At 44.3% G+C, this 27321-nt stretch overlaps 1 protein-coding gene across 4 annotated transcripts in view; it reads left to right on the top strand.

Moving 5' to 3' along the window:
* TPK1 (thiamin pyrophosphokinase 1) overlaps positions 1 to 27321 on the top strand; it is a 730092-nt gene that overhangs the window by 328819 nt on the left and 373952 nt on the right. For all 4 annotated transcript variants that reach the window (XM_044294424.1, XM_044294425.1, XM_044294426.1 and 1 more), the window contains exon 6: positions 21795 to 21890. In XM_044294424.1, the coding sequence (XP_044150359.1) occupies positions 21795 to 21890 (96 nt within the window). The remainder of the gene's footprint in view (positions 1 to 21794; positions 21891 to 27321) is intronic.

The following is a 27321-nucleotide window of genomic DNA, read 5'->3' as shown; positions in this document are numbered from 1 at the left end:
GAACGGTTTCTGAGGGAAGCGTGCGTGGAAGGCTCGGAGCAAGGCAGGAGCATGGACATCTGCGGAGGGAACCCAGGAACGCTCCTCTGGACCATAACCACGCCAATGGACCAAAAACTGCACCCGGCCGCGGACCAGGCGTGAGTCCAGGATATTGCTCACCTCATACTCCTCACGATTGCCCACTTGGACCGGACGAGGCCGAGGAATTGAGGAAGTGAAACGATTACACACCAGTGGCTTCAACAGGGAGACATGAAACACGTTGGAGATCCGCATGCCAGGAGGAAGCGCAAGGGCATAGGCTACCGGGTTTACCCTGCGAAGCACTCGGAAGGGACCAACAAAGCGAGGCGCCAGCTTGGGAGTGGGCACTCGAAGGTTGAGGTTGCGGGTGGACAACCATACGCGGTCTCCGACCTGGTAGGAAGGAGCGGGCGCTCGTCTGCGATCAGCCTGGAGTCTCTGGCGCTGCGCAGAGACCTCAAGGGACCTCTGGATCTGTACCCAAGAAGCACGTAGGACGGAAAGGTGATCCTCCACAGCCGGAATATCCTGGGGAGAGAATACCTCCGGTAACACGGCAGGTTGGAACCCATAATTGGCCATGAAGGGAGACGTCCCAGAGGAAGAGTTCACCGCCGTGTTCCTGGCAAACTCAGCCCAAGGCAGGAGGTCAACCCAATTGTCTTGGTGATCGGAGACATAGCAACGAAGGAATTGCTCCAAGGCCTGATTGGATCGTTCTGCGGCCCCATTGGACTGAGGGTGGTAGGCCGAGGAGAAAGAGAGATGAATCCCCAACTGGGAGCAAAAGGAGCGCCAGAACCTGGACACAAACTGACTCCCCCGATCCGACACAATCTCCTTGGGCAAACCGGAAGACCGGAAGACCTCCCTGGCAAAAATCGAGGCCAACTCTTGTGCAGAGGGTAACTTCTTGAGAGGAACACAGTGGCACATTTTGGAAAACCGATCCACAATCATGAGAATGACCGTATGGCCTCGGGATGCAGGGAGGTCCACAATGAAATCCATCCCCAGGTGTGACCATGGACGCTCCCCGGTGGCTATGGGTTGCAAAAGGCCCAACGGAAGGTGCCGAGGGGACTTACTCTGGGCACAAACGGAGCATGCCGCTACATATGCGGCGATGTCGGAACGTAGAGAAGGCCACCAGAACAGACGTGAAACAGCCCAGGACAGCTGATTCTTTCCAGGATGCCCCGCGGCCTTGGAGTTATGGTAGGTTCGCAACAACCGGGTGCGCAACTCCTCAGGCACAAAACATCTGCCGTTGGGTCTCCCAGAGGGAGCACCAGATTGAGCCGCCAAAATCTGCTCACCCAGGGGAGAGGTCAGGCTGGTGCGAATGGCGGCCAGGATCTGATTCGGAGGTATGACCGAAGTCGGAATCGACTCCTCCCCGGACAGCTCGGAGTACTGCCGTGATAAGGCATCCGCTCTGATGTTCTTGGAACCGGGTAGGTAGGAGACCACGTAATTAAAACGTGACAAGAACAGAGCCCATCTGGCCTGACGTGGTGTCAATCTCTTGGCCTCAGAGAGGTAGGTCAGATTCTTGTGGTCCGTCAGGATGAGAACCGGAACCACCGAGCCCTCGAACAAGTGCCTCCATTCTTTAAGGGCCTGCACGATGGCCAATAACTCCCTGTCGCCAATCTGATAGTTGCACTCCGCGGAAGACAGTTTCCGGGAGTAAAACCCACAAGGAAGCAGAGGACCCTCTGGTGTTCTACGCTGAGACAGGAGGGAGCCTACTCCCGTCTCAGACGCGTCCACCTCGAGGACAAAAGGCAACCCAGGGTTGGGATGCGACAGAATCGGAGCCGACACAAAGGCGGACTTTAGAGCCTCAAAAGCTCGGATGGCCTCGAGCGACCAGACCTGTGGATTACTGCCCTTTCTGGTCAGATCCGTGAGAGGCTTGGCTAGCATGGAAAAGTCCCTGATGAACTTCCAATAATAATTGGCGAAGCCCAAAAAGCGCTGCAAGGCACGAAGACCACTGGGCTGGGGCCACTGTACGACAGCCGAAACCTTCTCAGGGTCCATGGAGAACCCCTCAGCGGAAATGATGTAACCTAAGAAGGTTACCTGGGATCGGTGAAATTCGCATTTCTCAAGCTTACCGAACAGCTTGTTCTCTCGTAACCATTGCAACACTCGTCTGACATCCAGAATGTGGGCCTCCATGGATTCAGAATATACCAAGATGTCATCCAAATAGACCACCACACACTGCTGCAACAGGTCACGGAAAACATCGTTGATGAATTCCTGGAAGACTGTGGGCGCATTGCACAACCCAAAGGGCATAACCAAGGATTCATAATGACCGGTCCTGGTGTTAAACGCGGTCTTCCACTCATCGCCCGCCTTGATCCTTACCAGGTTATATGCCGCCCTCAGGTCGAGTTTGGTAAAGACCGTGGCCCCTTTGAGGCGATCGAACAGCTCGGAAATCAAGGGTATCGGGTAAGCGTTCTTGATCGTGATGCGATTGAGACCCCTGTAATCGATGCAAGGCCTCAACTCACCGCCCTTCTTTTTCACAAAGAAAAATCCAGCCCCTGCCGGGGACGAGGATTTGCGAATGTGTCCGCGTGAAAGCGCCTCCCTCACGTACTCCTCCATGGCCTCATTCTCCGCTACCGACAGTGGATAGACTTTGCCACGAGGAGGAACGGCACCAGATTGTAACTCTATGGCACAATCGTATGGGCGGTGCGGAGGTAAGGCAACCGCACGCACCTTATCGAATACATCCCGGTACTCCTCGTATTCAGGAGGCAACAGAGAGTCCGAGGAAGTACACAGCAACTTGACAGGCCCATGGATGCAACTAGCCCCACACTGCGGTGACCACGAGAGGATCTCGGCCGATCTCCAATCGAAAGTCGGATTATGCTTCTGGAGCCAGGGGTACCCCAAGACCACCGAGTAGTGTGGAGACGAAATAACCTGGAGACAGACCGACTCTCTGTGAACGGCACCAATGGCCATCCCCACTGGAAGGGTCTCCTGAGTCACGTGTGGCGGCAAAAGGGGTCTGCCGTCTATCGCCTCAAGAGCCAGTGGGGAACCTCGAGGCTGCAGAGGAATGGAATTGGCGGCAGCGAACACACTATCAATGAACAAACCACCAGCACCAGAGTCCACCAACGCCTGGGTCGTCACCGAGCCCCCGACCCAGGAGAGGACAACAGTAATCAGTGGTTTGTCAACACGGGAAACCGGGGACGCGGAGACTCCACCCAAGATCTGCCCCCGACAGGATCTCAGGTGCGAGCGTTTCCCGGACGGTTCGGGCATGCCAACCGAAAATGCCCACCGAGACCACAGTACATGCATCGGCCCTCGCGTCTCCGGAGTACCCTCTCCCCCTCGGACAGGCGAGCAAACCCCAGCTGCATGGGTTCACCCCCAGACAAGTCATCCCCAGGAGGCGTGGGAGGAGAGGGAGGCACGGGTGGGACAGCAAACGTAGACGCCAATCTGTTAGAAGACCTCCGCAGGCTCTCCTTAAAGGAAGGTCTCTCCCTGAGTCTGGTGTCAATCAAAATCAGGAAAGAAATAAGAGACTCGAGCTCCACTGGTAGGTCCTTAGCTGCAACCTCATCCTTCAAGGCATCCGAGAGACCATGAGAGAAAGCAGCGACCAGAGCCTCATTATTCCAGCCCACCTCTGCTGCCAGGGTACGAAACTCAATGGCGTATTCAGCTACGGATCGTGAACCCTGTCTGATGGACATAAGGAGCTTCGCAGCAGAGGCAGCACGAGCCGGCACATCGAATACTTTCCGAAGAGAAGCAACAAAACCGGAAAACTCGGCAACCACCGGATTGTTGTTCTCCCATAAAGGGCTGGCCTAGGCCAAGGCCTTGTCCGAGAGCAGCGAGATCAAGAAGCCCACCTTTGATCTCTCAGTAGGAAAGGCATGTGGCAGCAACTCAAAATAAATGCCCACCTGGTTAAGGAAACCTCGGCACTGAGTTGGCTCTCCCCCAAAGCGCTGTGGAAGGGGGGCAGAACCGGTCATACCCCGAAACACCGCAGGCGCAGCAACAGGTGTCGGGGTAGACTCTGGCGCAACAACCGGAGCGGCAGTAGGAGCGGGCCCAGGAGCGACAACCGACCCATCGGCAACGGAAGCTAAATGAGCCGTGCGTTCAAGCAGGGTTTGCAACGCCACAGCGAACCGACCCAACAGGTGATCCTGCTGATCGAGTCTGGCAACCAGCGTAGGTAGCGAGGATGGCCCTGTACCGTCAGAATTCATGGCTTGGTCCTAATGTCATGGAACCATGAACCAGACGTACACAAGAGATGAGTGGAAATAAGAAGGCTTTATTGGAAATAAAGCTGTAAGGCAAAAGTCCAAACGGATGGCTAAACCGAAGCAGGGTCTTGCGAAACCAGAGATCAGGAACCAGAAGGGTAGTCAGACGAAGCCAGGATCAGGAACCAGCAGGGTAGTCAGACGAAGCCAGGATCAGGAACCAGCAGGGTAGTCAGACGAGGCCAGGATCAGGAACCAGAAGCAGCAGCAGTCTTAGAAGCATGTGAGCACAGGAGGACCAAGCAAGGAACTGAAGCCACAGACCTCCTATATATGAGCCAGGCATCCAGCTCCTCCCAGTGGGAAGGAGAAGCCGCAGGGTGGGAGGCTACAAGAAACCCAGAAACCAAGATGGCCGCCAGCACATGTCAAACGAAGGAGAACAGCAAGAAGGTAAGACCATGACATTCTGCCCCTGGCCACTAAAAACTGAGGGAAGGGGGGGGGGGCAGGCAAGCTGAACTCTTGCACCAGGGCCCATGAGCCTTTAACTACACCCCTGAATGCTGGCTATTATAGAAAGGTGTCAGAACATAGTGCATGGCTGTATGGCTGGAGACTGAGTAGAGTGCCCATGCTGTCCACTGCCAAAAAATGCATAAAATGGGCATATGAACAGGGACAAGATGGCAAGCTGGTGGAGGCATTGTGATGCTCTGGGCAATGGGTTCCTGGGACCACCTGTCTATACGTTGTTAGCAGTGGCATGGGGGGAATGGAAGTGGGAACGTTCTGGGGGCCAGCTGTCAGGGGGATGCTGGCAGCTATGAGCGCTTTTATCAATGCAGATGGAAGCACTCATTGCAAGAACGCTGGGCAGCCGGCAGTCCTATCTCTCACTGACCGCAGCTCATTAACCCGCTCTCCTTCTCTCATACAGGCCTGCCCTAATGGTGACGTCATGATATGTGCGTCACTGCTGCATCGAGCAAGAGGAGAGAAGGAATGCAGGGAGATGAGCGCCCTCAAGGAGTGAAAGGACTGCCAGCTCCCCAGAGCTCCAGCAGTGACAGACCACTGGAGGATTATTGTACTGTGTGAAGGACAACAACTCCCTGTGCCCCCTCATACAGTACAGGGAGTGCAGAATTATTAGGCAAATGAGTATTTTGACCACATCATCCTCTTTATGCATGTTGTCTTACTCCAAGCTGTATAGGCTCGAAAGCCTACTACCAATTAAGCATATTAGGTGATGTGCATCTCTGTAATGAGAAGGGGTGTGGTCTAATGACATCAACACCCTATATCAGGTGTGCATAATTATTAGGCAACTTCCTTTCCTTTGGCAAAATGGGTCAAAAGAAGGACTTGACAGGCTCAGAAAAGTCAAAAATAGTGAGATATCTTGCAGAGGGATGCAGCACTCTTAAAATTGCAAAGCTTCTGAAGCGTGATCATCGAACAATCAAGCGTTTCATTCAAAATAGTCAACAGGGTCGCAAGAAGTGTGTGGAAAAACCAAGGTGCAAAATAACTGCCCATTAACTGAGAAAAGTCAAGCGTGCAGCTGCCAAGATGCCACTTGCCACCGGTTTGGCCATATTTCAGAGCTGCAACATCACTGGAGTGCCCAAAAGCACAAGGTGTCTTGATGGGCCAGATGGATGGGCCCGTGGCTGGATTAGTAAAGGGCAGAGAGCTCCAGTCCGACTCAGACGCCAGCAAGGTGGAGGTGGAGTACTGGTTTGGGCTGGTATCATCAAAGATGAGCTTGTGGGGCCTTTTCGGGTTGAGGATGGAGTCAAGCTCAACTCCCAGTCCTACTGCCAGTTTCTGGAAGACACCTTCTTCAAGCAGTGGTACAGGAAGAAGTCTGCATCCTTCAAGAAAAACATGATTTTCATGCAGGACAATGCTCCATCACACGCGTCCAAGTACTCCACAGCGTGGCTGGCAAGAAAGGGTATAAAAGAAGAAAAACTAATGACATGGCCTCCTTGTTCACCTGATCTGAACCCCATTGAGAACCTGTGGTCCATCATCAAATGTGAGATTTACAAGGAGGGAAAACAGTACACCTCTCTGAACAGTGTCTGGGAGGCTGTGGTTGCTGCTGCACGCAATGTTGATGGTGAACACTGACAGAATCCATGGATGGCAGGCTTTTGAGTGTCCTTGCAAAGAAAGGTGGCTATATTGGTCACTGATTTGTTTTTGTTTTGTTTTTGAATGTCAGAAATGTATATTTGTGAATGTTGAGATGTTATATTGGTTTCACTGGTAAAAATAAATAATTGAAATGGGTATATATTTGTTTTTTGTTAAGTTGCCTAATAATTATGCACAGTAATAGTCACCTGCACACACAGATATCCCCCTAAAATAGCTAAAACTAAAAACAAACTAAAAACTACTTCCAAAAATATTCAGCTTTGATATTAATGAGTTTTTTTGGGTTCATTGAGAACATGGTTGTTGTTCAATAATAAAATTAATCCTCATAAATACAACTTGCCTAATAATTCTGCACTCCCTGTATAATGATCCCCAGTGGCTGCCCCCATACAGTATAAAGACCTTCAGTGCCCTCCATACAGTATTATGACCTCCAGTTATTGTATTTAGGGAGCACTGGAGGGTCATTATATTCTGTGAGGGGGTCACAGAGGTTAATATACTGTATGTGGGGCCCTGGGGGTCATTAAACTGCATGGGAGGACACTGGGGGTCATTATACTCTATAGGAGTCAGTGTGGGTCATTATACAGTATGGGGGGGCCACTAGGCATCATTATACTGCACGGGGGGCACTGAGGGTCATTATAAGGTGTGGGAACCACAGGGGGACATGTAAATGTAAAAATATATTTAAAAAAATTAGATATTGGTTGGGGGGAGGTTGCCAGAGAGAGAATTTGCCCTGGGCCCCAAATACCTTAGGCATGCCACTGATTTGTTATAGGGAAGTCAAAACCAGGAATCAATTAAAAAAAATAAAGAATAATAACATCTGTCCTTAATACTGTCTCTTTTTTTATGATCCACTCCTGATTTTGAGACCCAGAATCCAGAACATGTGGCTGTACCTGTAAGGAATATTCTTATCTTTCCCTTATATTTTACCCCAGGTACAAGACTTCGGTATTCAGCTTGATTTGATACTTATCTAGCGCTAGAGAGAGTAACAATGACAAGACACACTTCTGTGCAGTTCAAAGTCACTCTGCATCTTTATTGATCTCATGATACATATATAGTCCTAAATAACATGATGTTTAAGTTAACCAGTAACACGCGTCTTAGTCAGCTACGCATTTCAGTTATCTTATCGTTTATTAGAGTCCAAAGCTATATATGATATGTGAGCAAAAAGCACTTCTCAGTAGATTTCCAAGAACTTTGCCCCCTACGTGTTCCTGTGTGCATGTATAGATAGTGATGGAATATAAGCTTATATAAAAAATAGGCTTTGGACTGTAATAGAATCCTTCAATCTTAATGTTAAAGGGGTTATCCGACCCCTATAATGCCTCCTCTAATACCCAGGCCCATCACAGAGGTTGTACTTACCTTGATCCCCTGAACCAGCATCGCTTCTGATGCCTGCACGGCCGCCGCTGCATCAAAACATCCACCAATGAGGGGGGCAGCCAATAGCAGGCCGCAATGCTAGGAAGGCTCGCCCCCCATTGCGGCCTGCTATTGGCTCCTCCCCTACATCGCTAGATGTTTTGATGCAGTGGCAGCCGTGCGGGCATCAGAAGTGACACGGTTGTCGGGGAGCAAGGTAAGTATAACTTGCGTGAGGGGCCCAGGCATTATTGGGGGCATTATAGGGTTTGGTTAACCCCTTTAAGGCTGATGAGTGTGTATATATTGTATATAAGCTCACCATATGACCTGAGTAGTTCAGGTGTATTTTCTACCTCTGGGTTAATAATCTGCATAATTGAATTCTTTCAAATGTCATAGAAGAGACGTGAAATTGTAAATGAATGCCGTGTTACATTATTATTACCTTTCCCAGATCTTTGACACTATAATTCACATGCTGGGGCTCTTACAAAAGCAATTCATTTGATTTTATGATATTTCCAATGTTACATCTGTATTCAGCAGTCTTTTTTTTAACACATATAGAGGTTTTATGATTGACTTACATGGTTTTATAGTTTGACATGTCATGAAACAATGAAGGTTTAGCAGCTCAGATGCCTACTGATGTCAGAAGTTAACAGGTCCTAACCTTGAGTTTTGTGGATGGTTAATTGTTCGGGTCAGTTCACATCTATATTAATACCAGTGGCATATACTGTATGTAGACCATTCATGACCACCAGGAGATCTGAATGCATCCGAACAGAAGACATGGGGGATCAGTAAGGTGAATATGACCTACTGTATTATTTTGCACTGTTCTGCAGGTATTTATCATACAGTTAACCTGCCTTTCCTTGCTCATGAGTCATTTTCAGATAGGACAGGTTATGTTGCTACACTTGGTATTTAAAGGGGAAAGGTATTGCACATGAGTCATATTAAAGGGGTTATCTGGTTATTTCTTTCTTTCTTTATTTCATCTCGCCCACACTGGTGAGTCTTACAATTACATCCTTTTTTTTTTTTTTTAACCTCAACGGGCAAGCGCTCTGCTTCCCAATTTAATTATGTTGTGATTACTTCTGGGATCATGTGCCGTACATTGGGCACGTGATCCTAGCTCAGTTTTCACCCACAAGGAGATCCGAGAGACTGGCAACTTGTGGTTTAAATTGGCAAGTTCACTTATTGTGTCTGTGTTTTGGTGAATGCCACACCCCTTGCTTCAGGTGTTGCTTGTCGGTAAACTACCTTTCCCATAAGTAGCAGCTTCTCACTCTTGGAGGTGCGGTTTATAGATTTTCTTCCTGCCTTCTTACTAGCTGGTCGGTTGTACTCTGCGGTGCTTCTGGAGTTGCCAGTTACCTACTTTCAGACAAGTCTTGTCTGTTTTGATTGTTTTCTATTTGTTATATTCCCTGTTTGTATCTGGGCCTAAGACAGAGATTTCCATTTGTCCATCTGGGGAGGAATGGGTTGTCTCTGGTCCTAACCTCATTCCAGGGCATTATAGGGATATAAGGGCCTAGGTATACAGCATATGAATATTCCTACCTTCAAGGTCTATTCATATTGATAGGTAGTTAGGGCCCGGATTAGGGATGTTTAGGAAGTGTCCTGTTTCTTCCCTAATTTTCAGGTCCAGTTACTGTTCGCCTTCCCTCCTGTGTTTAGTGTGGAGTCCCCCCCCCCCCCCACACTGATCGTGACATTAATAAACCGCCCCTTCAAGAGTGAGAAGCTGCTACTTATGGGAAAGGTAGTTTACCAACAAGCAACACCTGAAGCAAGGGGTGTGGCATTCACTAAAACACAGACACAAGATCCACAGTGAACTTTTCAATTTAACCAACAAGTTGCCAGTCTCTCTGATCTCCTGGTACCTGCCACGGGAACGTCTGTGACACTCTGTTTTAGGTGCACCCCCATAAATGCCCCAGCTCCAGATGCCTCCCCAATGCCCCCCCTCTAAAAGTACCCCTAATATTGAATCTTCTCCAGTTGTCCCCTAATACCTCTGCTCCAGGATCACTGCTATTACCCTGCCTCGGGCAACCCTAATGCCTCTGCTTTAGGTGCACCCCCATAAGTGCCCCAGTTCCAGATGCCCTCACTCTAAATGCACGACTAATATTGCCTCTTCTCCAGTTACCTCTGCTCAAGGATTACCACTATTACTCTGCCTAAGGTGACCCTAATGTCTCTGCTTCAGTTATGACCCTTCACTTGTGCCCTTTGTTTACGTTGCTCCTTTAGCACCTTTGCTTGGGCTTTGTTAAAGGTTGCAAAGGGGGTGGACTTATGCCCAAAAAATTCTGCACAGTGCGTCATATTCTCCAGTATTGACAAGTATGGTTTACATGGGGCAGTGATGATATTCACTGCTGCCATGTAAAGAGATACTGGTGGTGGAGGATTTAAAGGGGTTCTGCAGGTTTTTAAGTTATCCTCTCCACACCATAGGGCATAACTATATGTCTTAAGGACTCAGGGCGTACCGGTACGTCCTAAGTTTAAATAGCGATTGCGGCGCCCAGGGGTTAATCCGAACAGGATGCCGGCTGAAATCATTCAGCCGGCATCCTTTAACAACACCAGGGGGGGTCACGTGACCCCCCCCGTATCGGCGATCGCCGCAAACCGCAGGTCAATTCAGACCTACGGTTCGCTGCGCTTTCTGCAGTTTCTGATCACCGCGGGGATCATAAACTTTACTGTGCCTAAAATAAAGATTTTGCACCCCCCTGCACCCCTGCATAATTTTATGGTGGCGGGTGGTGCAGGGGGGGTTGTGGGCAGTGCAGGAGGCGGGTGGTGCGGCAAGCGGGATCGCGATCCCCCGCCCGCCTCCTCTTGAAAATTTGTTGGCGTTCAGTGGTTATACCAGAGTGTCAGCACATTGCTGACACTCTGGTATAAACGGCTGACATCTGCACAGATGGACCGCGGTATGGAAAAGGTTAACTGTCAGGGTCAGGGAGCTCCCTCCCTCTCCTATCGGGGGGCTGCTGTGCCTTTGCAGCCCCCAGACAGGATGGGGTCACAGAGGTAGGGAGCCCTCCTCCTTACCCTTCCCCGTCTGCAAAGTTGTGGCCACAACTGAGCAGACGGGGAAGGTTCCCATGGCAACAGGAAGCCTTCTCAGGCATCCTGCTGTCCATGGTCCTGAACAGATCTGTGCTAAAGGCATAGATCAGTTCAGACAAAGTGTAAGTAAAATACAGTACAGTACCCTATATAGTGTACTGTATTATACAGACATCAGACCCACTGGATCTTCAAGAACCAAGTGGGTCTGGGTCAAATTTTTTTTTAAAAAAAGTGAAAAAAGTTAAGATAAAAAAAAACATTTATCACTGAATAAAAAATAAAATAAAAAATACACTACACATATTAGGTATCGCCGCGTCCGTAACGACCTGATCTATAAAACGGTCATGTTACTTTCCCCGCACGGTGAACGCCATAAAAATAAAAAAATAAAAATTATGAGAAAATAGAAATTTTGCCCACCTTACTTCCCAAAAAAGGTAATAAAAGTGATCAAAAAAGTCACATGTAAGCCAAAATAGTACCAATCAAACCGTCATCTCATCCCGCAAAAATCATACCCTACCCAAGATAATTGCCCAAAAACTGAAAAAACTATGGCTCTTAGACTATGGAAACACTAAAACATGATTTTATTTTTGTTTCAAAAATGAAATCATTGTGTAAAACTTACATAAATAAAAATAAAGTATACATATTAGGTATCACAGCATCCATATCGACCGGCTCTATAAAAACATCACATGACCTAACCCCTCAGATGACCACCGTAAAAAAAAAAAAAAACGGTGTAAAAAAAGCCCTTTTTTTGTCATCTTACGTCACAAAAAGTGTAATAGCAAGCGATCAAAAAGTCATATGCACCCCAAAATAGTGTCAATCAAACCGTCATCTCATCCCGCAAAAAATGAGAACCTACTTAAGATAATCGCCCAAAAACTGAAAAAAACTATGGCTCTTAGACTTTGGAGACACTAAAACATTTTTTTGGTTTTAAAAATACAAGAACTAAAAAAAAAAACTTTTTGGGGGTGAATAACGATACCGCTAGTAGGATAATTGTCTGGGACACCGCTAAGGCATACCTGAGAGGATTGCTCTTTAAAAAGGTGAACTATTGGAAAAAAAGCACTAGAGAAATAGGAAATGCACTGGAAAAAAAATTACAAGCAAGAATAACTTGCATAACACACCCCACTGAGTATAATAAGAAAATATGGGAGGAAGAACAAGAAAAGTTAAAGGCATATCAAATGGATAGAAGTAGGAAAGAACTACTCTTTCAAGGGATCCGTTTAACTTCTGAGGGTGAAAAGGTTGGTAAAATTCTGGCAAATATAGTAAGAAACCAAAGAGGGAAATCCTGGATAGGGGCGATTAAAGATAAAAAGGGTGAAATAATTAGTATACCGGAAGGAATTAAAGAAGTGTTTCTGGAATATTTCCAGGAACTATATAAATCTAGGGTACAATATACAAAACAAGATCTGGACCTAGACAGTATATCTCTTGGAGAAATATCTCAGGCCCAAAAAGTATATCTAGAAAAAGAAATATCGATGGCGGAAATAAACAAGGTTCTGGGGAAGGTAAAACCCGATAAAGCACCAGGTAGTGATGGGCTCCCTTTTGAAATATACAAAACGTTTTCTCAGGTGTTAGTACCAGAGTTAAAAATAACACTGAATGAGGCCCAAAAAATAGGTGAGCTACCAGACTCCATGAAAGAGGCAATTATTACCTTAATCCCAAAAAAGGGTAAGGAACAACTAGACCCCGGATCATACAGGCCAATATCTCTTCTAAATACGGACGTTAAAATTTTGGCGAAGGTTTTGGCCGATAGGCTATTGAAGGTGATTAGTGGAGTTATAAATGAAGATCAGACAGGTTTTATACCCGGGAGAACGATATATTCAAACATAAGAAGGCTGTTCCTAAATATTGAAGCTAATAGATTAGAATCAGGGGAGAAAGCGGTACTTTCACTGGACGCCCAAAAGGCATTCGACTGTATTGAATGGGAATACTTGTGGGCAGTATTAAAAAGGGTTGGTATAGGGGAGGGATTTATAAGATGGATCCAGCTAATATATTACAATCCTAGGGCTAGAGTGATGGTGGACGGGTGCTTGTCCCTGCCCCTTGCCCTGTATCAGGGCACTAGGCAGGGATGCCCTCTCTCTCCACTATTATTCGCTATTGCGATCGAGCCGCTGGCATGTATAATAAGAAACAATAAGGAGATTAAAGGCTTTTAATACAAGGGAGGAGAAGAAAAACTGCTAATGTATGCGGACGATATCTTATTATTTATGCATAATATTGGAGATCAGTTTAATAGAGTAATAGATATAATAGATACATTTGGATCCTTTTCTGGATTAAACATTAATTGGGGGAAATCACATATGTTGATGTTAGGTGATATACAACTACAGGGAGATTTAAGGGTGCATGTGCTAGAGAAACACGAGAATTTCAAATATCTAGGTATACAAATTTCAGGAAATATAGCAGAATATGAAAAATGAAATGTACTCCCTTTACTGAAAGAACTTAGGATTAAAATATATATTTGGCGAAGATTACCAATGTCAATACAGGGTCGGGTAAATCTAATAAAAATGATTTTTCTCCCTAAAATACTTTGTTCTTCAAAATGCCCCATTGAGGTTATCGCAGAGTATCTTTAAGTTACTTGATAATTTAATGGGGGATTTTCTCTGGAAAGGTGCTGTTCGCAGAATAAAGAAAGAAGTGTTACAGCTCCCAGTGAGAGAGGGTGGACTGGCTGTCCCGAATTGTTTTTTTTTATTATTTAATATCACAATATGGTCACATAAAAGGGAGTTTAAATGGTTTAGTAGGTAAACAGGTTATAAACAGATTGGGGTGTAAAGAGGAATGGAACTATTTAGAGGTGTTGGAATCGGGTACACTGGGGAAAAAGAATACAGGGAACAGAATATTAAATTTATTGGAATATATATGGGTAGAGATTAAAAAAATACTAGATATTACAGGGTTTTTGCACTATACACCTATCTGGAAAAATATAAATCTTAAGGAATTGCAAACGATTAAGTCTTATATAGATTGGGAAAAAAAGGGATGAAATACCTTGGCCAGATATTCGAACAGGGTAAACTGAAAGACTTTAATACACTGGTTAGAGAATTCGGGATCTCCCAAAAAGATATCTATAAATACTTTCAGCTTAGGAATGCGTTGCGGACAGTTGTACAGGATGATAGATATAGAATAGAAAAATCAGATCTAATGTATAAATTCACTAAAGAGGGCGAAAGTCGAGGAACAACCGCAAAAAAGATATAGGATATTGACGGAGGTCAAAAAGAAACGGATCATAATACTTGCCCAAAAAAAATGGGAAAATTAACTTTAATCTTTTACGGAAGAGAAATGGAAAAATGCCCTCAGAAGTTACTCTGGGGTCTCTGATAGGGGTTCACACAAGATTTCACAGTTTTTCGTAGTTCATAGGTTGCATCGATCCCCATGGATATTGAAAAAAATGGGTCTGAGAGCCTCGGATAAATGTATAAAATGTGGGAGAGAGAGTGCCGATTTAATACACTGTTTTTGGAGATGCCCAAGATTGGTCAGATATTGGACAGAAATAGTAGAGACTGTTAACTCAATTTTGAAGGTTCAAATATCTGAAGATCCTGTGATTTGCATACTAGGGGCAACCGAACATCTGAACTTAAATAGAGATATACGAACGGTTCTCTGTAAGGTGCTGTTCCAAGCTAGACTCCTTATACTTAAGAAATGGGTAGGGGTGGACTCTCCAACAGTGGGACAGTGGAGAAAAGCAGTGGACAACCTGATTAAAGAAGAACGGGTGATGGAGGGCCATAATAAAAAACCTAAAAGTATTGATGAAGTTTGGAAGAACTGGATACTTTAGGGCTGGATTGTTGGAAAATGTAATATATACATTTTTTTTTTTTCCTACGTCCCTCTCCTCTCCCTCCCCCACAAGGGTGGTGGGTGGGTAAAAGGGGAGTAAAAATAATTTTGTATGTACAGAAAAAGCAGTCGGTTCTGGAGAAAATGAAAATGTAACTATTTCCCGTGGATATCGAACTAAGATTGTTGAAATGATATGTGTAAATTATTATTTTTGATTATAATAAAATAATAAATAAAAAAATGAAGTCATTGTATAAAACTTAAATAAATAAATAAAAATTGTATACATATTGGGTATCGCCGCGTCCGTGACAACCTGCTCTATAAAATTACCACATGATCTAACCTGTCAGATAAATGTTGTAAATAACAAAAAAAAACGTGCCAAAAAAGCTATTTCTTGTTACCTTGCCACACAAAAAGTGTACTATAGAGCAACCAAAAATCATATGTACCCTAAACTAGTACCAACAATACTTCCACCCTATCCCGTAGTTTCTAAAATGGGTTCACGTTTTTGGAGTTTCTACTCTAGGGGTGCATCAGGGGGGCTTCAAATGGGACATGGTGTCAAAAAAACAGTGCAGCAAAATCTGCCTTCCAAAAACCGTATGGCATTCCTTTCATTCTGCGCCCTGCCGTGTGCCCACACAGGAGTTTACGACCATATATGGGGTGTTTCTGTAAACTACAGAATCAGGGCCATAAATAATGAATTTTCTTTGGCTGTTAACCCTTGCTTTGTAACTGGAAAAACAATATTAAAATGGAAAATCTGCCAAAAAAGTGAAATTTTTGAAATTGTATCTCTATTTTCCATTAAATCTTGTGCAGCACCTAAACGGTTAACAAAGTTTGTAAAATCAGTTTTGAATACCTTGAGGGGTGTAGTTTCTTAGATGGGGTCACTTTTATGGAGTTTCTACTCTAGGGGTGCATCAGGGGGGCTTCAAATGGGACATGGTCTCAAAAAAATCCAGCAAAATCTGGCTTCCAAAATCCATACGGCGCACCTTTCCCTCTACGCCCTACTGTGTGCCCATACAGTAGTTTACGGCCACATATGGGGTGTTTCTGTAAACGTCAGAGTCAGGGCAATAAAGATACAGTCTTGTTTGGCTGTTAACCCTTGCTTTGTTAGTGAAAAAAAATGGGTTAAAATGGAAAATTAGGCAAAAAAATGAAATTCTCAAATTTCATCCCCATTTGCCAATAACTCTTGTGCAACACCTAAAGGGTTAACGAAGTTTTTAAAATCAGTTTTGAATACCTTGAGGGGTGTAGTTTATAGAATGGGGACATTTTTGGGCGGTTTCTATTATGTAAGCCTTGCAAAGTGACTTCAGACCTGTAGTGGTCCCTATAAATTGGGTTTTTGTAAATTTCAGAAAAATTTCAAGATTTGCTTCTAAACTTCTAAGCCTTAAGTCATCACAATTGGGGGTATTACTATGTATTACAGAAGTAGAGAAACTGAAACTTTGAAATTTGCAAATTCTTCCAAATATTTGGTAAATTAGGTATTTTATTATGCAAAAAAAATATTTTTTTTTACTTCATTTTACCAGTGTCATGAAGTACAATATGTGACGAAAGAACAATCTCAGAACGGCCTGGATAAGTCAAAGTCTTTTAAAGTTATCAGCACTTTAAGTGACACTGGTCAGATTTGCAAAAAATGGCCAAGTCCTTAAGGTGAAATAGGGCTGAGTCCTTAAGGGGTTAACAGGCGAGCATTTCTATTTTAGTTTGACACATATTTTGGGCCAGATTTTTAATTTGTATTACATTTTTTTTTACACCCAAAGAAAACCTTTAAGGATAGGGAATGTGAAAAGGTGAAACAGCTATGACATGACCGGTGTGGATCCGTCTGGTATCTGCACAGACGGATCCGCACCTATAATGCAAACGCTTGTATCCATTCAGAACGGATCCGTTTGCATTACCATGTCCGTTTTGCAGACAAGAATAGGCATTTCTACAGTGGGACAACCATTCCTCAAATTGCGGAAGGCACACAGGCGGCTTCCTTTTTTTACGGAACGGTCGTGTGCATGAGGCCTTAAGAACAGAAAATCCATATATGTGTAAGGCTACTTTCACACTTTCAGTATCCGGGTCCGGCAGGCTATTCCAGTGGGGAAACAGCCTACCACATCCGTGCTTACGCTAGCTCACCGTGCCGGCTGCAGCACGGCAAACATGGCGAGAGGCGGCCGGGCAAAAACTACAGTGGACTTCCGCCGGCACGGTGGGCTAGCGTTAGCACGGATACGGCAGGCTCTTCCCCCGCTGGAACATCCTGCCGGACCCTGCTACTGCAAGTGTGAAAGTAGCCTAAATTCTTCCACATGTATGTTTGCGCATTTTGCTGTGAGTGTCTACCATCATACTTCATCTTTAATATTTCTGTTATCACTGTAAGGGCTCATGAACACGATTGTTGGATGTTTTGCAGTCCGCAAATTGCGGATCTGCAAAACATGGATACTGGGTGTGTGCATTCCACATTATGTGGAACAGAACAGCTGGCTTCTAATAAAACAGTCCTATCCCTGTTTGTAATGCCGACAATAATAGGACATCTTCTATATTTTTGTGTAACTGCCATGCGGACATATAGACACGGAATGCACATGGAGTCATTTCCGTTTTTGCGGCCCCATTGAAGTGAAAGGTTTCACATACAGGCCACAGAAAAAAAAGTTTGTGTGCAGGAGCCCTAAGGTGGGCCCCCAGAATCAGTTACACTGGTGGGCCCTTGGTACCCCAGTCCGACACTGGTCATGTCACCTTATATACTGTCACTTTATATAATGTCATTGTATAATACTGTTGAGGGGGCCCTGACAATAAAATCTTAGTCCTCCTTCTGGGTGAGCCCCTTTTGAGTTTGGCTCCTTTTGCAGCCGCATCTCTGCCGCTTCCACTATAGCTATACCCTCGGTTTTCATGATATGTCCAATTATAATATTACATGACATTTAAAAAATAAATAACTGGTGTGGGGATTCACTTTGGTAGTTGGGATAAGCGGATGCAGTACAGAGGCAAAGTATAAGTTCGTAATTCAAATGTCCGAGTTTATGCACACATATGGTCATACAAATAACACTCTTTGCAGGGTCGGTGTTTGTTCACCCCAAGTAGATAGTTCGTGCATAACAAAAAACTTCACCTTGTCGGCGGTTCTGCCTCCAGCAGTCCAAATGAAGGCTTTAGGTGGCCTGCTCTCCCAACACACAGGTCTCAGGTTTTCAGCCCAGCACAGGGCTCAGTTCCCACATCAGCGATTGCCAGAGCTCCTCTGTCAGAGAGAGGTAATCACTCCCAGCTGACACTGCCGGCTGGGCTTTTTATAGGTCAGTCTAGACCCGGCCTGGAATGTGGGAAGTAGTCACCCACCTAGCACTTTGACTACTCCCAGTAAGAGCCATCCCGGATCAGCTATACAGCCATACTAAAATAGCAAAGTTTCAATCAGCATTATCTGCCGCTGACACCTGAAAATACCGTCTCTTTGTTCACCGAGGCCAGGAACCTCGGTGACACATACCTTCCGTCAACGACGGACCCTTGCCTACATACCTCCCGCTTTGTTCAACCCTGAGGGGGTGAACACTTGCCAGACAGTGTACCCGGGACAGGGCATCAGCATTTCCCTGCAAACGGCCTGCCCTGTGTTCCACTGAGAACTTGAAGTTCTGTAATGACAGGAACCATCTAGTGACCCGAGCATTCCTCTCTTTGGCCGGCTCATCCACTTGATAGGGGAGTGGTCGGTCACCAGACGGAACTTTCTCCCCAAAAGATAATAGCGGAGAGACTCGAGTGCCCATTTGATGGTCAGGCACTCTCTCCACTATACTGTACCTAGTCTCGGCTGGGGTGAGTTTGCGGCTCAGGAAAACAACGGGATGTTCCTGCCCATTGATTTCCTGAAAGAGTACAGCTCCAAGGCCTACTTCAGAGGCATCGGTCTGTACCACAAACTCCCTCTTGAAGTCGGGCATCGACAAAATCGTTGACCCGGACAGGACCGACTTCAACGCAGAAAAAGCCTCTTCTGCCTCGTCATTCCGACGGACCATCACGGACTTCCGTCCCTTCAAGAGCGCTGTCAACGAAGCCGCTAAAGTGGCAAAATGGCGAACAAACCTCATATAATAGCCCACCATTCCCAGGAACGACTTTACTTGCCTTGTGGTGACAGGTAGTGGCTAATTCCGAATCGCCTCTATTTTATTCACTTGGGGTTTGGTAACTCCACATCTAATGATGCATCCCAGGTACTTAGTCTCCTCTAACCCTATTGCGCATTTTTCTGGGTTAGCGGTCAGTCCAGCCTTCCTGAGGGAGTCCACTACAGCCTGCACTTTGGGTAGATGACTTTCCCAGTCGGTACTGTGGATGATGATATTGTCCAGGAAAGCCGACATGTACCGACGATGTGGACGAAGTACAATGTCCATGAGTCGTTGGAACGTGGCAGGGGGCACCATGCAGACCAAAGGGTAACACTTTATACTGATACAGTCCCTCAGGGGTGACAAAGGCAGCTTTCTCTTTGGCAGACACCGTTAAGGGCACCTGCCAGTAGCCCTTCGTGAGGTACAAAACAGAAAAATATTGGGCTTGTCTTTACCTCTCGATAAGCTCATCTACCCGGGGTATGGTATACGCATCAGACTTAGAGATTTTGTTTAGTTTGCGAAAATCGTTACAGAACCGTAACATCCCATCCGGCTTGGATATTAAGACTATCGGACTGGCCCATTCACTTTTGGACTCCTCAATGACGTCTAGTCGCCTAGCCTCGGGTGCCCGGTATGGTTTTAACCAGACTTTTGCTTGAGGCTCAGTGACAATGTCATGCTGGATTATGGAAGTGCGTCCAGGGAGGTCCAAGAACACATCCGTGTTCTGACTAATAAACTCCCTAGCTTCCTGAGGCTGTTTAGAGGAGAGGCTGTCAGCAATTTTTACTGTGGCAACTGCTTCTCTTGCATCAGACCGAGGAGCCTGAACCTTTTCTCCTACAAAACTTGGCCGCGGGCTGTCTTCAGTAGAGGACTCCCTATCTTTCCATGGTTTTAGTAAATTCAAATGTACACCTGGTCTGGCTTTCGCTGCCGCGGCTGGTGTACCTTGTAATTTACCTCTCCCACTTTCTCGAGTACCTCGTAGGGCCCCTGCCACATAGCTAGGAACTTATTGTCTATGGTTTGTACCAGAACCAAAACCCGATCACCCGGGTTAAAGGTCCGGACCCGAGCCTGCCAATTGTAGATCCTACTCTGGGCTCACTGAGCTGCCTCCATATGCTCCCTGACCAGATGCAACACTGTCTCCATCCATCCTTGTATATGGGTGATGTACTCAATAACACTTTTGTCCGGTGTGGGTGGTTGTTCCCATGCTTCTTTGGCTATGTCTGCTATATAGCAGTTCGAAGTGCAAGGACCCAGTAGAGCACCTCTCGCACTGCGAACATGAGGTAGGGCAGAAGAAGGTCCCAGTCCCTCCCATCCTTAGACACCACTCTTTTTAGCATGTTTTTTAATGTTTTATTAAATCTCTCTACCAGGCCATCTGTTTGCGGATGATACTCGGACGTCCGTAGCTGTTTTATGTGGAGCAACTTACAGAGTTCCCTCATGACCTTGGACAGTCAGCATTATCTGCTGCTGACACCTGAAAATACTGATTCTTACTTCACCGAGGCCAGGAACCTCGGTGACATATACCTTCTGTCAATGACGGACCCTTGCGAATTCCTACACCGGATAACCCCTTTAACTGTCAGTTACTAAGCTTCAGTAAAATGATGTCATCTCTGAAAAGCTGCTGTTTGGGAAACAACTAAAAAATAACTAACCAAATAGTATTACCATATATTTTTGCATATATGAATGTCAAACAGTGCTATGCCATGTGTAAATGTCTGAATTATAGTGGCACATATGTGCAAATAGTGTCAAATACAGCTACATGCAGTCAATACTGCCATACAGTGTGAAAATAACTAAAAATGCATAGTGCCCACATACCGTCAAAAAGTAAGCACTTGCTCACTCTGAAACCCAAGACCAGATGCTCAAATGTCCAGACAACCAGACCAGCTGTATATCTACAGCAAGATGCTCACATATTAACCCATACACACTGGGTAAGGTACTTTCTCCCTAGCTCATGTGGTGTGTGCGTCACAAACTGCATAAGGTGCACAGAGTCAGTTTCCTGCTAGCAGCACTTTTCCTTGTGTTAGTGGCATACTCGGCATAAAGGCAAACCACGCCACTGCTGTGAGGCCCCCGAGGTGAAGAGGGCTGGTGCTGAACAACTCCTGCACAGCATTTTCCAGTAGCCACCACTAGGGGGAGATCTGAGTAGACATTTGTGCTCCTTCCATTTATTAAATAGGAAACTGTATACATTTGAATGTACTTAACTCCCCCTAATGGTAGCTGCAGACAGACAGTTTTATTATGAACTGTGTGGGGAAAGAAGTGGAATTAGGGCTGTAATACATTTCTTGATGCCACTTGTCTGTTGTAAATAATTTTTAAGTATTGCTATAGGCCCTATGATTCCTGTGTATGCCCATTCCTTGTCCTATTTCACACTGACCTCTCACCATGCACCTTCTGACTCCCCAATTCATAATATCTTCAAGCATTATCTATATTCGTGTAGAGATCAGATGTTGTCACGAACTAATAAAGAATGGGGTGCACTGGACTTATTACGGGGAAGATAGTTGTTATTGCAGTCTATTTTTAATCTTGTATGCTATGATTCAGTTTGATTTCATGGTTTTCTATTGAGTTTTGTTTTTCTTTTGTTATTGGTCTAATTGCATGTCGTTTTTATCTTTTCCTACGTTCATAGGGATGCGAATTGTTAGAAACACTAGACCAAAACTTCACCGATTTTACAAAGTGCCTTTCAATTCTGCACGACAAAATCCAGCAAAAGAAACTTCAGGTAATTCAAGCTATAAATCTAGAATGACTTGACCAAGCAAAATAAAACATCTGTGAAGCACAATTTACAAAAAAAAACATGCATATAGTCATATTTTTCTATTACACTAAAAGGGATTAAGAATTTAAATATGTAGTGTGCGATTGAATTTATTCTTAGTATTGGGCACTAATATTGATTTTTATGTAACATGATGTAACCTAAATGTCATCTGAGCATCTGCCCTCCATGGACACCACAGTCACATGCTTGTAGATTGCTGCGTACCCCTCTGTACACTACACAGACTTTTTTATGTGCCACTTCTTCTATAGTTTCTGGCCCAGAAGCAGCCTAAAATCGCTAAGATCGCTAAGAGTGTTTGGTGTGGGACCCCCACCCATCTGATAGCTATAGTTTGGAGAAGAACTTTAAGCTGCCTGTCCTGTCACCCTTTCTGACACATGGAATAATTGCATTCTCAATAATCTTACAGTTCTGCAGCATTTGTCTTAGAACTTCATTGTGCCGTTGATCTGTTATTCCTCCTAGAAGTTTGAATGTTACCAGTTGGGTAACTCTGATACTGTACAGTGAGTGCTGACAGCCCCACACTGTGTAAGGACACACCCCTTTTGAAAACGGGAATAATAAGGCGGCAGGACCGGTCATCAACGTATTAATACATTTCACAGGGCAGATATCTAAGAATATATTTATATATAATTTATGAGGAATATGAAGATGTAATATAACAAACATGTCAGGAAAGTTGTCAGATCCTCTGTACCTGGGGCCTGAGATTGTTCTTATCTGGCGAGAACAACGTTGAGTACCGTTATTCACTGTTAGGATTCAGAATTTTTGTTTTTTACTTGACTTCTGCATAGACAAATCTGAAAATATGGATAAAATATAAAATAGTTAGATTTTTTTTTTTTTTTTAAGGGGACTCTAATGACAACCCCTGTAAGTCTGCACAATGACAGCAGATTTGATGTAGTTGACATGGGCCTTTCAAGTAGGGAGTTGATAGATTAGACCCCTTTAATGAGTCCAGCCAGTCTGCAGCACTTGAGTATTTCTGTAGTATCCCTCGGAGGAAAGTGTTCTTTGTTTTGCATTTTTATTTGAAATGTAGCTCGGCCTTTGCATTTTCTCATCTTTATTGTCATTTATATTCTAATGCTCTCCTCAAACTTTATTTGCACCGTGGTGCATACATTTATTTAATTAGCTTATTGTATTTCCCATGGTCAAGCAATATATAAATGTAAAAGCCGGTGAAAGGTGCCGTAAGATGTGATTTACAACGTCAATGTTTTCTTTGTCTATTAAAGTTTATTTCCCCAACATGTTCTGTGATCTGTATAAATCAAGGCTGTACATTCCTTTTTGTTTTACATGATACATAAATCAAAGCAAGAAACAATTCCTGTTGCATTTTCCTGTGATTCATAAAGAGATCGCAAACCTTTGTTTCTTGCATTTGTTATTCCTCATTAGCTGCTTTGTGACTTGCTTGTTCCTGATATGTGCTTTATTGCTTCTTTGTATACAAGAAGAAATCAAGGATAAATAGATCTGCCTCCAGTTAGAAAGCAAAGCATTTACAAAGCAAATGAAGGAACTTTGCAATCTTCACCGATTGTCTTCCTGTGCGAGACGTGAAGCAAACAGACACAAGATTATGGTTAGGCTCCATTCACACATCCGTAATAATGGGTCCGCATCCGTTCCACAAATTGCAGAACGGGTGCGGACCTATTCATTCTCTATGGGGACGGAATGGATGCGGAGAGGTATGTGCTCAACGCATCCGCATTTCCGGAGCGCGCCCCCGATCTTCCGATCCGCGTCTCCCAAAAATAATAGAACATGTTCTATTCTTGTCCGCAATTGCGGACAAGAATAGGCATTTCTATGGGGGTGCCAGCCTTGTGTATTGTGGATCAGTTCATGCATGTTGTACTGTGTTTCTTTTTATATCTTGTATGTATACCCATTTTTAGATGTACAGCCCCTTGGAATTAACAAGCTTAAAAATATACAGGCTTTCTTGAAGAGGTGGGTTTCAGATTGCTTTTAAAAGTTTAGATGTTTGGGGAGGGACTACGGCTTCTTTCACACTTGTGTTGTTGTTTTCCGGTATTGAGATGAGGCAGAGGATCTCAATACTGTAAAAAATGTTTCAGGTTAGTCCTCACGCATTCTGAATTGAAAGAGATCTGTTCAGGATGCGTCAGGATGTCTTCCGTTCCAGCAGAATTCCGTTTTGTGACCAGACACAAAACCACTGCAAGCTGCAATTTTGAGTCCGGTCATAAAAATGGAAAAAAAAAACGGATCCGGCACTGAAAACAATGTAAGTCAATGGTGATAGATCCGTTTTTTTAGAAGCCTGAAAAAATGGATCCGACACCCGCTGACTTTCAATGTATTTAGTGACGGATCCATTTTTTTCCCTTTCAATTTAACACAACGGAACGGATGCATCCTAAAGTGCAAAATCAAAACGGATCTGTTTAATTCCAGTATTGAGATACTCTGCCGGATCTCAAAAACGGAATTACAAACGCAAGCCTGAAAGTAGCCTAAGGCCTCTTTCACATGAGCGTTATGGATTCTCTCAGGGTCTGTTCAGGAAATAACTGATGGTTTTGCACGCAAAGTTCAGTCAGCTTTGTCTGTGATTGTGTTCAGTGTTCAGTTTTTTCCATGTGGGTGCAATCCGTTTTTAATGTGTTTTTCATACGCTTGAAAACAGCTGAAGGATAACAATCTACATCTCCTAGCAACCATCAGTGAAAAACCCATTGCATCCGGATGCTGTTCGTTTTTCACTGAAGCTCCGTTCACTTCTATGGAGCCAGGGCTGCGTGAAATACGCAGAATATAGAATGTGATGCAATTTTTTTCTGATAGATCATCGGCATAAAGATCTCAGAAACCCCTTTTAAGCATCCGTCATGATCACATGGACAAGGCATTTACGGTGTCAGCCGGTCAGAGATAACTATCCCTATTATTGTTCAAAAGTGGTAAAACATAATAATCCTATACATACAGTACTTGGCATCGCTGTAATTGTACAGACTCGTTTAGATATGCAGAATGGTGTCAAATTTAAAACGCAGCTTCAATGGCAGAATTATTGTGTTGGCTGAAAGAGACATTGACTACAGCCCTCAGAATACAAGTGCTAAAGTGGATGATTATTATATTTTCTTTGATATATGATGAGAACAAATCACTTTACCACATACTATTTACTTAGATTTGTCTCCACTTAAAGCAGTAAGAGTGTGCTATCCTCATCTTTTGCGTCCCTTTTGAAATGACTAGGTCCGCACCCATTCATACGGACGTGTGAATGGACCCTTATTCAATGACTAATGTATATAATAAAAATCATACATCATACAGTACATGAAATATATCTTTCTAACAAAGCTAGTACCAGCCGGGTACTTCACATGGTTACAGAAATCTCCCCATTCATTGATCCAATTGCTCTTTTAGGTTCTCTTCAGGCTGGCAGCTCAGGGGTGTGTCCTATGTCAGAGGGTATGTCCTTTCTGCTGCATCTATCTCCCTGTACCTGCCACAGCTCCTAATAATAGATATGGCTGGCGGCAGTTGAAGTTTGGAAAAGAGCACTTTTGATGGACGTGCGCTTTACTATACAGATTAAACACCAGGGGGAGCCATTATATTGAAGTAAAGAATGTGCCTGCATCATTTTTAGTTTGCACCAAATTTAGGATTTGGATTGTTAAATGTGTCTAAATCTGTAATGTTTTAGAACGCGGTCAAGGGAAGATGCAACACAATGTGCCATAGAGTTTTATACTATCAGGATGTTGCATCACTCTTTATAGCACCTTGCAGCTGGTATCGTTTTTTTTCTAAAACGCAGGCCAAAGCTGTCTCAGACTGTGCCAAAGCAAAGAGCAAGATGGGACTAGACAAAAAGTTGGTGCAAAGGTTGTCTAAAAAAAACCTTTGTGGAGATTTATCAAACTGGTGTAAAGTAGAACTGGCTTAGTTGCTCATAGCAACCAATCAGAATCCACCTTTCATGTTTCACAGCTCCTTTGGAAATTGAAATGTGGAATCTGATTGGTTGCTATGGGCAACTAAGCCAGTTCTACTTTGATAACTCTCCCCCTTTGTGTCTAGCATGTCATAAATGAAACCAAATTGTTCTGCACTAACATTCTGGTGTAAATCAAGACAATTTCCAGTCACAGTGACATTGATACGACATATCTCCCCCAATATCTCATAACCTGAGCATTTTTGTAACAGAAAGTAAATCACAAAAGTAACTAGCTTTTCATGCTGAATTGTATTAAAATAGCTTTTAATGGTGGCACAACCCCCTTTAATTATCACTTAGGCATAATAGGAAAGTTTCTATATGATAAATGGCCATTCTCGTCTACATTTTCACCTCAGCTTATAAGGATGCTAATGATACAGATGCTTTAATTAATTAGTATTTTTGGAGATAAAAAGCTGCGTGCATCATTAAATGAGATGACTCCTTCTGCTCTTATCCTGTGACTGATTCCCTAGCCAGTTTTGAAATTAAAATAGATCTCCTTGCGATAGACCTCATAAATCTAATCACTTTGTTGCTTACACAGAAGAACTAGGTTTTACCTTACAAAATGTACAGTAGATACAGTGGTAGGGCATTCATCCAGGCAAACTGTGAAAAGCGTTTGGAGGCATTAATGCAGACCCAGTAACATCTCAGAAGTAAACTACTACTTTATAGGATCCATCATTCTAACTGCATAAGGCTACTTTCACATCTGCGTATTTGCTGGATCAGCAAAAACGCATCCGGTCAATAATACAACCGCCTGCATCCGTTCAGCATGGATCCGGTTGTATTATTTTTAAAATGAACAAGACGGATCCAGCACTAAAGCCATTTTTAAGTTAATGAGCGCCAGATCCGGGGTTTTTTTGTGTTTAAAAAAAAAAACGGTCTGGCACTATTGACTTACATTGTGTTTCATGACGGATTCGTATTGATCAGTTTTCCATGACGCACACAAAAACACTGCTTGCAGCGATTTTGTGTCCGGCATGGGAACGCAACAAAATAGAATGGAATGCATTGTGGTGCTCTCCGTTCAGTTGAGTTGACAATGAACGGGGACAAAACTGAAGGGTTTTCCTCCGGTTTTGAGATCCTCTGACGGATCTCTAATCCGGAAGGGAAAACGCAGACGTAAAAGTAGCCTAATTCTTCCAAGTACACGGTCTGCCACTGGCAGCACTGATTGGATGGTGGTAGACTGTGCAGGGAAGACCCCCCCAAAACTGGTGACACCTAGCTGGACTTCTATTGTAAACTGCTAAAAGAATGGCACATCATAAAGTCCTAAGAATAGATGCTCCAGAATTGTTACGTGCGGAATGTAAGTAGTAACTA

Source organism: Bufo gargarizans, chromosome 5 (assembly GCF_014858855.1).
Source record: "Bufo gargarizans isolate SCDJY-AF-19 chromosome 5, ASM1485885v1, whole genome shotgun sequence".
Lineage (NCBI taxonomy): Eukaryota > Metazoa > Chordata > Amphibia > Anura > Bufonidae > Bufo > Bufo gargarizans.
Note: the sequence above shows the minus strand (reverse complement) of the source record. Positions and strands in the feature narration are given on the sequence as shown.